A 13470-nucleotide genomic window follows, 5' to 3' on the forward strand; every position below is an offset into this window, starting at 1 on the left:
TGCTTCACCTGCAAGAGCTGTCAGGCATGGAGAGGGCGGTTAAAAGCAGAAAGCCATCTTACTTGGGGACCAACCAGGAAGGACAGTTTAATTTGTTACCAGGAACCTGTTGGTGGTGGTGAAGACAAGCTGCTACAGCTGGGATCTGCACGAAAGGAAGGGGGATGAAATTTGAGCCCAGAAGGCCAAAGATTCTTGTGGTTTGTGTTTACGTTGGACTTTGACTTGGGGACTTCGCTAACACAGAAGGGGTAGATCTTCCTCAGTGACTTGGCAAGAGGCCTAAACCACATCCATAACTAAAATGTGCTGAAGATTCCATTGGGGAAATTGAGCCAGAGATGCCACATGAGAAGGGGGTGGACATGGACAGTTCCTCTGCCAGAGGAGGGCTGAAGACAATGAGTTGTGTGGATCTCCCACTTGTAAAACCTTTTAGGGTACTGGTCACAGCTCATGACATGGTTGTGCAGCTGCCCAACATTTTAACTCCAAGATGAGGGCGGAAGGGAAGGATTTTTTTTTACTTCTGCAAATCCCATATTGGCCTTATGCACAAAGCCTTTTACTTGGGACTGAAACTGAGGACCAGGATTTAATTAGAGCAAATAACAATGATACAAGCTAATACAGTGATATGTGGTTCTAAAAAACAATTAAAGAGTCAGGTGCAAAATGTCATTTTAGTATGAATTATTTCCTGTGGAAAGTAGCAAGAGTAGAAAATGGTTTAAGTGTGCATGATTATTACATTTACCACTGAAAGGCTCATTTCCCCCATTTTAAAACAAATGTAAACTGACTGTCTTCTAACAGTTTTTCTACAATATAAACATGATAAGTTAGATATTTTTCTTCCACTGATAAACTCGAGCTTTTCATTATTCAAAATAAACAGCATAGACATTTGCAAGACCAAACAGTGAGGTATTTTTGAAAGCATATGATGAAAACGTATCACTCGCAGGATCCCAAATGCATCTGCTTCCAATTCGCATGCTCTGTTCATTTAGTTGTCCAATATGTACAATCACAATAATTTTGTACCTTGGTATCATAAGGTCTTTTACCCGAGCCTTAATAACCTATAAGAGAGAAACATGTTCAGTAGGTTCACAGGTAAAAACCACTGCACTGATACAGTATAGTATAAAAATGTCTAGAAATACTGAACGTAACATGTTTACCAACAAGATTCTTGATCACCTAACCATAGACTTGCAACATCACCCTGTAAGTATTCCAGTACCACTAGAGGGTGGAATATGTGAGACTGAGGTTACAGTGCCAATGAATCAGTATTTTCAACACTGATGATAGTGATATCAGTTCTTGGAAATGCCATATCCCCAAAGGATTAACTTCAGGAGTTGCTTTTAAAAAAGTGGTGGCAGCTTCTTGAATAGTTAGAGAGAGCAAAGCACAATTCAAATATGAAAACTGTCTATGAAAAAGATGGCACCTTCACTCTTAAGAGATCGTCTCCATGTGTGTATTCAGTTGTTGACTAGAATGTACAAAACCAAACAAAAATACCCAAACACACAAGTTTTTACTGCCTTTTACTCCTGTTAGCCTTACAGACCCATTTTTGCTGAAAGAATAAGTTGCATATGCTATTCTTTCTCAACAAACAAATCTGCTGATGATGCCCAAGTTTCACTCTATTACACCTAAGCAAACTCACTGAAGACTTGCACATGTTAACAAGCAGAATTTGCGACAGCACAAATGCATAAGTATCACTGAGGGGCTATTCTGGATGTTTCTGGAGGATTAAGTTCAGTGAACGGAGGCCACTTAACTTTTAAATGAGAGCATCCACACAGGGATTTAATAGATTTTAACTTCATACCTTTAGTTCACTCGTTTTAATTTCCCTAAGCCCTATATTCTACTTACTAATATTGTGTCTTCCGACATGAAAAGCCAAGGAAAGGAGATTTTGAAGAAAAAAAATCTGAGGCATTGTCCTGCCAGGGGTACAGGGTTTGCCTATCCCCAAAGCTGGTGGATGCTGGGGATCCACAGAAGGAGAGTTAGCACTATGCTCCCACATTGCCTCTGGTACACCTAATGCCCACTCACATGATTCCTTGGGAGGACAAGTTCAATGGAACCATTCCCCATTGGTCACAGCAGTCCCTGTGACCGTCCCCGGGGATATGCACAAAAGTTACTACAGCCTGGGACTGTTCCATTTTCTGGGTAAATTTTGAGGACCAGAGGAAGGATGATGTGCAGTCTCTGGCCCACCCACTTGTCACAAGCCTTACAAGTCATGTTCCCCTCCCCAATGCATACCCCAGACATACAGAAAAGGGTCCACCAGAGAAAGTGGGGAGACTGTACATGAAAGACCCCTCAATACATGGATTTGAGAAGGGGGTGAATCTGACCCATAATTTACTCCAAAAGCCTAATTGTACTAATAATTTATTTTTTATACCTCAGAGATGGTCTTGGTCATTTGTCTGCATAGCTCTGCTTCATATTTTTCTTCTTGAAGATAATTAGTCAGCACATCCTTCAAAATATTATTTACTGTGACCACTGGAAAACGTTTTGCAGGACCTGGTATACGTAGATATTTTATAGTGCTTTAATTTATAAATCCATGTTGAGAATAACTGAACACATTGTAAACTGCCTTTTTAAACCGACTAATCAAAATGACCAATGAAAGGGGGTTAATTAGAACAGTGAACTAGTACACTAGTTATCTCTCTCGCTCTCTCTCTGAATTCAAATCCTGGATTAGGTGAAAACTAAAAATATTTTTATGGATCTCTAATTATAAAGCTACCATACAATTTGGTATGGGTTTAAGTCTATTTAAAAGAGACCCAGAATTTAAATAGGAGGGATGCTAAAGATCAGGACTGAGATGCTTCGTTTAACCTTGCACAGCATCTCTGGTTCTAACCAGTGCTATTACAATATTTCATTTCAAGAACATTAATTCACCCACAAATTAAACAGAGAAAGAGTGATTTTTATTACTGGAAAATAAAGCACCTTCAAATTCATATTTTTTCTCTTTAACTACAAGTTTGTAATAGATTTACCAGGAAATTAAGTATAAACAAGTTAAGGTTTGTAGCACTTTGGGAATTTTTAACGAGATTCCTTGTTTGTTCTCATTCCCCTCCAGAATTTTTACCAGAAAATTAAACTGACATGTAAAACAAGAATGACAATCATGTAAGATATCAATGGATCTTTCTAATTGGAAAAAGAACGAGGAGTACAGGTACTTGTGGCACCTTAGAGACTAACAAATTTATTTGGGCATAAGCTTTTGTGGCCTAAAACCCACTTCATCAGATGCATGGAGTGGAAAATACAGTAGGAAGATTTTATTATATATATTATACACACACACACACACACACACACACACACTACATACACACAGAACATGAAAAGATGGGGGTTGCCTTACTAATTCTAACGAGACAAATCAATTAAAGTGGGCTATTATCAGCAGGAGGAAAAATCATCTTTGTAGGGGTAATTAGGGTAGCCCATTTCAAACAGCTGACAAGAAGGTATGAGTAACAGTAGGGGGGGAAATTAGCATGGGGAAATAGTTTTAAGTTTGTGTAATGACCCATCCACGCCCAGTCTTTATTCAGGCCTAATTTGATGGTGTCCAGTTCGCAAATTAATTCCAGTTCTGCAGTTTCTAGTTGGAGTCTGTTTTTGAAGTTTTTGTTGTTGAAGAATTGCCACTTTTAGGTCTATAATTGAGTGTCCAGGGAGGTTTAAGTGTTCTCCGGCTGGTTTTTGAATCTTATAATTCTTGACGTCTGATTTGTGTCCATTTATTCTTTTGCATAGAGACTGTCCGGTTTGGCCAATGTACATGGCAGAGGGGCATTGCTGGCACATGATGGCATATATCACATTGGCAGATGTACAGACTAACAGACTAACGCGGCTACCACTCTAATTGGAGAGTAAATATATGGCTAGCTGTGATCTGCTAACAACCACTTGAAACAATGCTATGACTAGGGCCCTACCAAATTCACAGCCATGAAAAATACATCACGGACCATGCAATCTGGTCTCCCCCAGTAAAATTTGGTCTTCTGTGTGCTTTTACCCTATACTATACAAATTTCACAGGGGAGACCAGTGTTTCTCAAATTGGGGGTCCTGACCCAAAAGGGGGGCAAGGGGGGGGTCAGACGGTTATTTTAGGAAGGTCATGGTATTGCCACCCTTACTTCTGTGCTGCCTTCAGAACTGGGCAGCCAGAGAGTGGCGGCTGCTGATTAAGGGTCCAGCTCTACAGGCAGCAGTGCAGAAGTTAAGGATGGCAGCACCATACCGTGCCATCCTTCTGCGCTGCTGCTGGTGATGGCTCTGCCTTCAGAACTGGGCTCCTGGCCAGCTGCCCAGCTCTGAAGGAAGTGCCACCGCCAGCGGCAGAAGTAAGGGTAGCAGTACCGCAACCCCCCCTACAATAATCCTTGTGACCCCTCCCCCACAATTCCTTTTTGGGTTTATTTTGATCTACGGCTTTTTTTAACCTCTTCTCCATAGTATCTGAGTGTTTTTTGATCATTAACCAACTAAGGTGCACACAAAAAATACCTACAGGTTGTTATACCCCTTGCATGCTGAAATCTACTGAATGTGGATGTAATACCCTTCAAAGTACTGGAAGTACTATAGGCATCAGAATTCCAGCAGCTGGAGTATTTCCTTCCTCATTTGCCTCAAAATTCAAGCATACTCTATCATCTCCTTGGAAAAATGTGGTTGTGGATCAGGCAGTTATGTGGCAGAAACGTACACTTGTTTGATCCTATAAAGTGTTCTAAGTACATTCTTATTCACAAATCTCAGTAAAAAAAGACTGCCTTACAGGAAGATAATTTGCAAGATCTACAAGTGGGCCATTTACAGCTAGTCAGAATTTTTCAGCAAATCATCTTCCCATTGAAAAATGTTGATAGTCCTCACTGAAACTGTTTGTGGGAAAACGTCAGTTTCAATAAGTTTCTTGACTCGAACAATAAGCAGAGTGGATAAAAATCAATGATTAAAAAAAAAAAAATCGGATCTTTTTTGATAAAATGCTTTTTGAGGAAAAAACCTGCCTAAAGATAGTTTTAATCAAGCAAGATACATTGTAGCTCAAAGATATCTCATCATGGAATAGGGATTATAAATTCTAATTCTATAGTATGAGACAATATATTCATGTAATGTTTAAGAAAAGTTTTGTAAATGAGTTCCAATAGTTCATGGTTTAGGGACCCAATCTTATGGGGTTCCAGGGGCTTCTGTATAGATTATTTCGGTTAATCTTTCTATCTACCCAATGGGATTCAGTGTTCAGTCTAGAAGATACCATCAGAGATGCTTAGTTTTGCAGTTCTCAAACGGTGGATTTGTGTCTCCAGAGAGAACTTTTTGAAACTTTTCAAAAAGTTCAATGACTAGAAGATTGTTGGGGGCGGAACAGATCTGGACAAGGAAAAGAAGTCTGGAGATAAATGTGAGAAGGGAGGGACAGGCAGTAGAAACAAAAGTGAAATTGTTTGAGCAGTATATTCCAGAAGTCTTGAGGTCTTTCTGAGTGTAGCCTTCATTGATTTGAGATCTACCATACCATTCTCTCACTAGAAGGGAAAACCTATAATGGCAGCAGGCCATAAAAGAACACCCAGTTTGGGAATAAGAACCATTCAAGAAATATATGTTTGCTGATGATGTTTTAAAGAAAGTCATATCAGTGAACTGGCGGAAGTCACTTAAGCACTTGGATTCAGAGACTGTTGAAGTGATAATCTCATTTTTAACACCAGTAGCTTCTTCTGCCGGTGTAGAAAGAATATTTTCTTCCTTTGGATTAATTCATTCCAAATTGAGAAATCGTTTGGGACCTAGGAAAGCTTGTTTTTCTTTTCCAGATTATGAACAAACAGGAAAATGAAGCTGAAGATGACTGAGTTAGCTGCAGAAGCCAATATTTTAAGTTTCTCATGTTGGCCTGGCTGACAGTCGATTTTTTTTTTTTTAATATATTTCATTTTACTATTTTAGTTAAAAATTTTAACAAAAAGAAACCTGATTTTAAAAAACTTGAATGTTCAAGCATATGAATTTTTGAATTTAGTTATTTTGTTAAAATATTATATGTTTGCTGTTGAAGAAAAAAATCCAGAATGCATAACGTTGTTGTTTTAGTTAAATAAAACAATTTAAATGTCTGTCTGGTGATGTTCTCCTCCTAATACAACATGACAAGAAAATCCTCCAAATATTAATGATTGACTGGAATTGGAGATATTTATGAAGTCATTGGGAGGTGAACTATCTGCTTCAATTACCTTTGTAAATGAAATAACCAAACAATCATTCATTTTCTGATATAACTGTAAAATTAATCTGAAAAGTTTTCAAAATAAATCACTTTAAAAATGTATAGTGTGTACCTTCTAAAAATGAAACCTACATCTATCTCTGAGTTGTGAAGATATGTATTAAGGTTATAACAACCAACAAGAATGCATTTTATGTAGAAATCCATGATTAAATCAAGTCTTCCTGACTCGTGATTTAAATCCACCCTGACAATAAGTTTCAAAATCAATCAAACGTTCTATTTCAAACTATTAGAAATGAAAAATTGCCGTTTCCTGTTTTGAAACATTTCATTTAGAAATTTAAGTTAGTTACAGTAAAATAGCACCAGAGAAAGCATTCACCAAGAGGTTGCAGAAGAGAATGAAGAGGAAATGGCATCTGCAAAGGAATAGGCTGGATTTAGACCAGACCGAAGTGCAACAGATCAGTTATTTGTGATAAAACAAATATCAGAGAAATACACAGAACACAACCAAACCTGTTACTACAACTCTATAGACTTCAAAGAGGCTTTTCATTTAGCAGAAAGGGTTATGGCAAGTTATGACAATGTATAGCAGCCCCCCAAAATTGATCGAGCAGACAGAAAATATCTACAGCAAATCAATGAGTGCAGTGAGAGTAGACAAGAACCAGATGGAATGGTTCAGCACGACAACAGGAGTGCATGCTATCACCAGATTTGTTTTACTTGGTACTGCAAGCAATAATGGCTATAGCACTGAGAGATGAAAAGGGAGGAGTCTTCGATTCAGAGATGACATGGACCTCCCAGAATTGACTAAGGAGGATTTACAGAGAATAACTGACAAGGTAGAATGGGAAAGAGTATCAAAGAATGGGAATTGTGAAGATGACATAAAAAACAAGAACTGGACTAGCTACACTACTGCATTTGAAAAAAACTGCAAGATCTGGAAGGCTAAAGACATTTTGATAAAAAAAAATCAACATATATGAGACAACTGTCATGCTGATACTTGCTATACAGATTGGAATGCTAGTATATGAGGAAATCTGAAGGACAAAAGATTTTACACTGCAGAAATGAACTGGCTGAGGGGAATATTGAGCTTCAAGACTGCAGAAAATGAAAAATGGAGAGAAGAAAACAGCTAGGGCCAGATATAATACACTTCCAGAAGACTCAAGAAAGACAACAGTGATGGTTTGCACACATATCAAGAATGGACTCAGAAAGGATACCATACATGGCAATAAATACCAGAATGCATGGAACTAGAAACAGGAAGACGGAGGATGCATTGGATAAATGCAGTGAAGAATGACAGAACAAAAATGTTTAAAGATGTACCAGCTTCACAGCTTTGTTCAAGACAGAAAGTGGAGGAAAGACTTCATTTGGCGCATCATTGCTGTTGAGCTGATGGATGGGAATTAAAAAAAAAAAAGTAAAAGATTAAAAATGAAAAATGGTTGAAATTTAACTGAAACAATTTGAAATTATCAAAACAAAATTTTGAACCCAACCTGAAATCTTTTTTGGTTTGTCAGTTCTCGAAAGTTTTCAAGATTGCAACTTTTTGTCCCAATTTAAAATGGGATTTTTTTTTAAAATCTCAAATATCTTACTGGGATGGGAAACTGTTTCCCACCCAGCTCTAAGGACATGAAGTGGACAAGCTTTATCCATCTACCATGCTCCTATACCTTTTGCCAAAAAGGATAAACTCCTTCTCTTGCTATTATCTGGATTAGTAGTACCTTACACACGCCAAACTTTAGACACCTAAATTTTGTTTTCAGTCAAAATATACATCATGCGGTTTTCGATTCTAAACTAAGACAAATGTTGATCCCAATATTCTCTTGTGCTGAGACTCTTATTACGATAAAGCTGTTTTATCGGGAGCCATCATGACCATAACAATTTGAGGCAGGGACAGTTTTTTTGTTATGAGTTTGTACAGTACCTACCACAGAGTGGGCTTGATCTGGAGCCCTTAGTATTACCTCAATATAAATAAATCAAACAGATAAATTACTATGCCTCCCAATCTACAAATTAAGAGAAGCACTCTTGATAAAAGAAATAGTTATCTTAAAGAGATACTATCAACTTCAAAATCCCACTTCTCCCTGAACATTTTCAACTTACTATTGTTACAGATGGCACCTAATATTATAATAACTGAAAGTTTAGAGAAAAACATTTTTCTCTGAATTTTAAATTGTTAATTTGATAACTTGATGCATTTAACTGCAATTTGGCGTCTAGTCTGTTTCAGTGTTTCCCTTGTAGGTTTTTTACACAGCAACAGGGAGAGGTGTGATGTGTTTTTGGTTTTGGTTTTGTTTTTAAACAGGGAGAGGTGATTGTAAAACCACAAAAACTAGTAAAGAGGACTCAGGGGCAAATGTATTAATAGAAATGACAGTAGTTTGAATTCTTTTCAAAACTGACTACATTTTGACTGTTTCTCGATTTAGGCAATATCTGAGTTATACAGTTTACATTTTGGATTCATAGAGTTTAAGACCAGAAGGGATCATTAGAGCAATTAATTTAACAGATATATCACAGACCATTAAATTTCACCCAGTCACCTGTATTGAGCTTATTTTTTTAGTGTGAGATGGAGGAGGAAGTGTTCCATACCCAGCTGATAAGTGTTCTCCAACTGAATGGCAAGACGAGGAATTTCATGGCCAGGTTCATCCATATAAGATACTGTACTCATGGAGCTAAAAATAATTCAAAAAGTGACTGTATAAACTAGTGTATATTGAAAATTATGTTGATAAAAATAGATTCAAAATTTTAGATGGTACAGAAACACAGCTTTCTCTCTCAGAAAATGTTAAGATAATTTTTGGACTTGTTTATGTCAAAATGGGATCAGTTAAGAATGCCTTTTCTCAGGACATTAGGTGCTAAAGAAATATGCTGCCACTCAGTGGGACACATCATTACACCCAGTTAAACACTAAAGAGTAGTGGAAACAAAGGATCTGCTCTTTCTTGTAAAGCTAACTATTTTCAAAGGACATAATGCATCAATTTGCCAGACTGCATTCTAAACAGAGCTTATGTTTTGGAAATTAATGTGCATTTAAGAAAAAAAATTGAATTTTCTAGCTGCATGGGCTTGAGCAGAGTAAAGCAAAATCATCACTTTTAAACTTTAACTTGGTTTTACTAGAACAGAAATACAGCAATGAAGCCCAGAATTTAGAAGCAGCTATCTGGCCAACTACTTAATTTGAAGTAGGATGGTGGGATCGAGATAAATAAAAATCAATCTGATAGGAACTCGAATACCACAGAATTGGGTGCAATATAAGAAGCAGACAAAATTCACCTTAAAAATACAGCTTTACAAAATATAATTTTGGTAAATACTTTGTTATGCTTCTTTGTATCCAAACTACTGCCAAGCAAGTCTGTGGACTGAGGTGTCCCCTAAAGGAATACTCTAGAATATTTCACCAGGAGTCAGATTAAATCTACTTTCTGGTTCCAAATGGAACTCACTGGCGAATGTGTTATTGTTTCCCACTGTGCAAATCCACAGGGGATATGAGTTGTTATAGCCTCCACGCTTTAGCTCACGATGTAGCAGCTCATAATTTTCACTCTGGAGGTTCCTGGTTCAATCTCCAACATGGCAGCCATCAGCTATGCATTTATGAAAGTGACTGGAGAAACACTGCATTCTAAATCCATTCTAAATTCTCGGCTTCATTACTGTGTTTGCTGTAGTAAAACCAAATTAATGTTTAAAAAAGTGATTGGTTTGCTTTACTCAACCCATCACAGCTAGCAAATTCAAAATGTTTTTTTCTTAAATACACATTAGTTTTTAAAACAGAAGCTGTGCTCAGAATGCACATTGGAAGGAATAATTAGAAGAGAGAAATCCCGGATATGAACTTTCCGCCTTCCCTTTAAAGATGGTGGAGGGAAAGGTTTTTGAGAGGGAGCTAGATCTTCAAAAAAATGTCTAAAAAAAAGGAATTTAAGCCTCTAAGAAGTTCCTCCCTCACCAAGACAAAAAACAAGGAAGCCACCCAGTTACAAGGAACATTTTTAAGTGGGTACTCTCCATGGGCTTGATCTCAGCATACGGGCCCTGATCCAAACATTTAAGCACTTAACTTTAAAATGTGAGTAATCCTACTGACTTCAGTGGGATTACTCATATCCTTAAAGTGTTTTGCTGGATTGCAGCCAGAGCATTAAGCAGCTTGAGACACGGGGCTAAGGATGAACCTTTACCATAGTTCTTCTTGAAGTAATCCCCAAAACAATTACATCAACTAACATTAAACTTGTTGCTTATGACTATAGGTTTGGACTAAAAGGGTCCCAAACATTTATGGGTTCCTCAGATTTAGTGACGTAATCATGATGAGAAAAAGCACTCTTACAGTGATGCTTGAATCACAGAACATTTTTCCTTTGTAATTACTATGCAAAGAAGCTTTCTCATAATGCTTCAGAAACAGGAGTTAGATTCAAAACATCCCCTCATCCATTACCTTTTTTTATTTCTCAATGCAACATTTTCCCGATATATTTACATTATTTTATAATCCATATTATAAAAACTACTTACTCTTTGTTTTTTCCAATGATTTCTTTTGCTCTGACTTCATGACTGCTTAGAGAGGATACGCTGCCTCTTTTCTTTAACAGGCGTGCTGCCTTATCCTTAGCTATGTCCGACATGTCTATTAAATCTGAGAATGTACATAGTATGATAGAGACCCTGAAACATACAGGTGGCTGTAGTAACAGTATACATAAGTTAGCAAATCAAGTATATGGAGGTATGTGCTCTATCAAAAACTGATTGGTCCAAAGGAGATTTTACAACATTACAGTGAACTAAGAATCCTTGGCCTAAAGTTTGTTCCACGTACCCAATCAGAAACAACTTAACTGGGAGTGGGGCATCATTGACTACAAAATGATATCTCTGTTTTGAGTTTGCAGTAAGGAGTTAGCACGGAAAGTAAAGTGATAGGATTTTAGCAACAGAATTAAGATGTCATAGCCCCACAACTAGGTTTCTCTTTGTGTAGCAATAGCCACGCTATAGTTAAGGATCGCTAACAAACCCTTTAGCATCTCGCAGGACTAACTGGAGTAAAAAGCAATAACATTTTCGTCACTACAGTCAGCAGAGGTGAGTGACTGACACACAAAGGGGAGAACTACTGAGTAAGAAGAGGTCTCTTTTGACATATAGTCTTCGGAGCAGAGCCACCTCTGAAAACCTGTGGTCTGATCTGCTGTTGGGACACACACATTCTACTCAGTCCATGCTAATCTCCGCACTGCTGCAAAGCGCAGCCCAGGGCTGCTACAGACAGAACGGGTGTGGCGAGCTCTCGGGGGTGAAATGGGCTACAGAAGCGTTAGCCAGGACTCTATATGGAAAACCACGGGTTCCTTGAGGATACAGAGCAAACAGATGGGAGCTTAGGGTCAGCCCAGCCCCATTACCCTGCTTCCCGCCCAGCAGCACCCCCCCCCCGCCATACCTCCAGCTCCCCCACGCCGATCCGCCCCCGACCAGCCCCGCAGGGCCCGCACTCCCCCGGACCCAGCCCCGCACTCACCCCTGCCCGCAGCCGAAGTGCCGCTTGCCAAAGAAGCTGCGGCCGCTGCTGGTTTCCAGGGTTACGGCCAAACACGCCCCCCTCCAGGGCCTCCTCTGCCGGGGGCGGCTCCCACCCTGGGCCCGGCCCAGACGCGGCGGAGAGGGGCTTACCCCGGCCAGCGGGGCGGGGGCAGCGTGCGGGAGCCGGGTTCTATCCGGGCCGGCTCGGCTCGCCCCCTTCTACCTCGGATTGGCTGGCGGCAGGGGGCGGGGCTGCTGGCTTGACCTCCCAGTGGCGCTGCCCTCGCCTCCTCCCCTCTCGGGCGGGTCTGGCCGGGAACGTTCGGGGGTGCGGTGACCGCGAGCGCCGAGCCACGCGCGCGAGCCGCGTTCTGCCGCACGCCCCTTTGGAACGCGAGGACTAGCGCGGGCAAAGGGAGCCCGGCCCCGCGCCGTCTCCCCGCCCAAGTTTCTCTCCGCAGGCTGCGGTGCAGCGTAGCAGCCCACAGGGCTCCAGCCCGGGCTACGCTGGTCCAGGGGTTTGCTGGGACCGGCCGGCCCTGAGCACGGCGACGCCCTCGGAGAGAGGGACTGCCGGGCGCGGAAGGGCGGCCGTGGAGCCCTAGCAGGGGCAGCTGTGCTCTGTGGCTGGCGGGCTCCCTCTCTGCCCAGCAGCAGGGTGAGGGGTTCAGGCTCCTCCCAGCTGCCTCAGCCCTAGTCTGCACTACGAGTTAAGGTCGAATTTAGCAGCGTTACGTCGATTTAACCCTGTACCCGTCCACACGACAAAGCCATTTTTCGACTTAAAGGGCTCTTAAAATCGATTTCTGTACTCCTCCCCAGCGAGGGGCTTGGTGCTGAAATCGACCTTGCCGGGTCGAATTTGGGGTAGCGTGGTTGCAATGGGATGGTGTTGGCCTCTGGGAGCTAGCCCAGAGGGCTCCATTGTGACCGCTCTGGACAGCGCTCTCAACTCAGATGCTCTGGCCAGGTAAGACAGGGAAAGGCCTGTGAACTTTTGAATCTTAGGCGAGGTCTACACTACAGCGGGGTTCCGACCTAAGATACGCAACTTCAGCTACGTGAATACCGTAGCTGAAGTTGCGTATTTTAGGTCGGCTTACCTGGCGGTGAGGACGGGGGAAAGTCGACCGCTGCCGTGCTGCCGCTGACTCCGCTGCCGCCTCTTGCCGAGGTGGATTTCCGGAGTCGACGGCAGAGCGATCAGGGATCGATTTTACTGCGTCCTCACGAGACGCGGTAAGTCGATCCCCGATAGACCGATTGCTACCTGCCGGATCGGCGGGTAGTGAAGACATACCCTCAGTTCCTGTTTGGCCAGTGTGGCAATCTGCATGTCAGTGCAGATCTCATCAGCAGAGGTGACTATGATGGAGTCCCAGAATTGCAAAAGAGCTCCAGCATGGAACGAACGGGAGGCACAGGCTCTGATTGCTGTAGGGGGAGATGAATCCTTGCTATTAGAATTCCGTTCGAAAAGATGAAATGCCCA

At 41.0% G+C, this 13470-nt stretch overlaps 1 protein-coding gene across 1 annotated transcript; it reads right to left on the reverse strand.

Annotated features, from left to right (window-relative positions):
- Positions 1-567: 567 nt before the first annotated feature.
- On the reverse strand, positions 568-12165 carry LOC112115949 (tctex1 domain-containing protein 1-A). The gene is made up of 5 exons (XM_024213187.2): positions 11977-12165; positions 10968-11091; positions 9008-9093; positions 2450-2574; positions 568-1085 (listed from the first exon to the last, which is right to left on the reverse strand). Exons 2-5 carry the CDS (start codon positions 11078-11080, stop codon positions 882-884), a joined length of 528 nt encoding a protein of 175 aa, XP_024068955.1. The 5' UTR covers positions 11081-11091; positions 11977-12165; the 3' UTR covers positions 568-881.
- Positions 12166-13470: the final 1305 nt, after the last annotated feature.

Source organism: Terrapene carolina, unplaced genomic scaffold (assembly GCF_002925995.2).
Source record: "Terrapene carolina triunguis isolate 2854851 unplaced genomic scaffold, T_m_triunguis-2.0 Scaffold210, whole genome shotgun sequence".
Classification (NCBI taxonomy): Eukaryota; Metazoa; Chordata; order Testudines; family Emydidae; genus Terrapene; species Terrapene triunguis.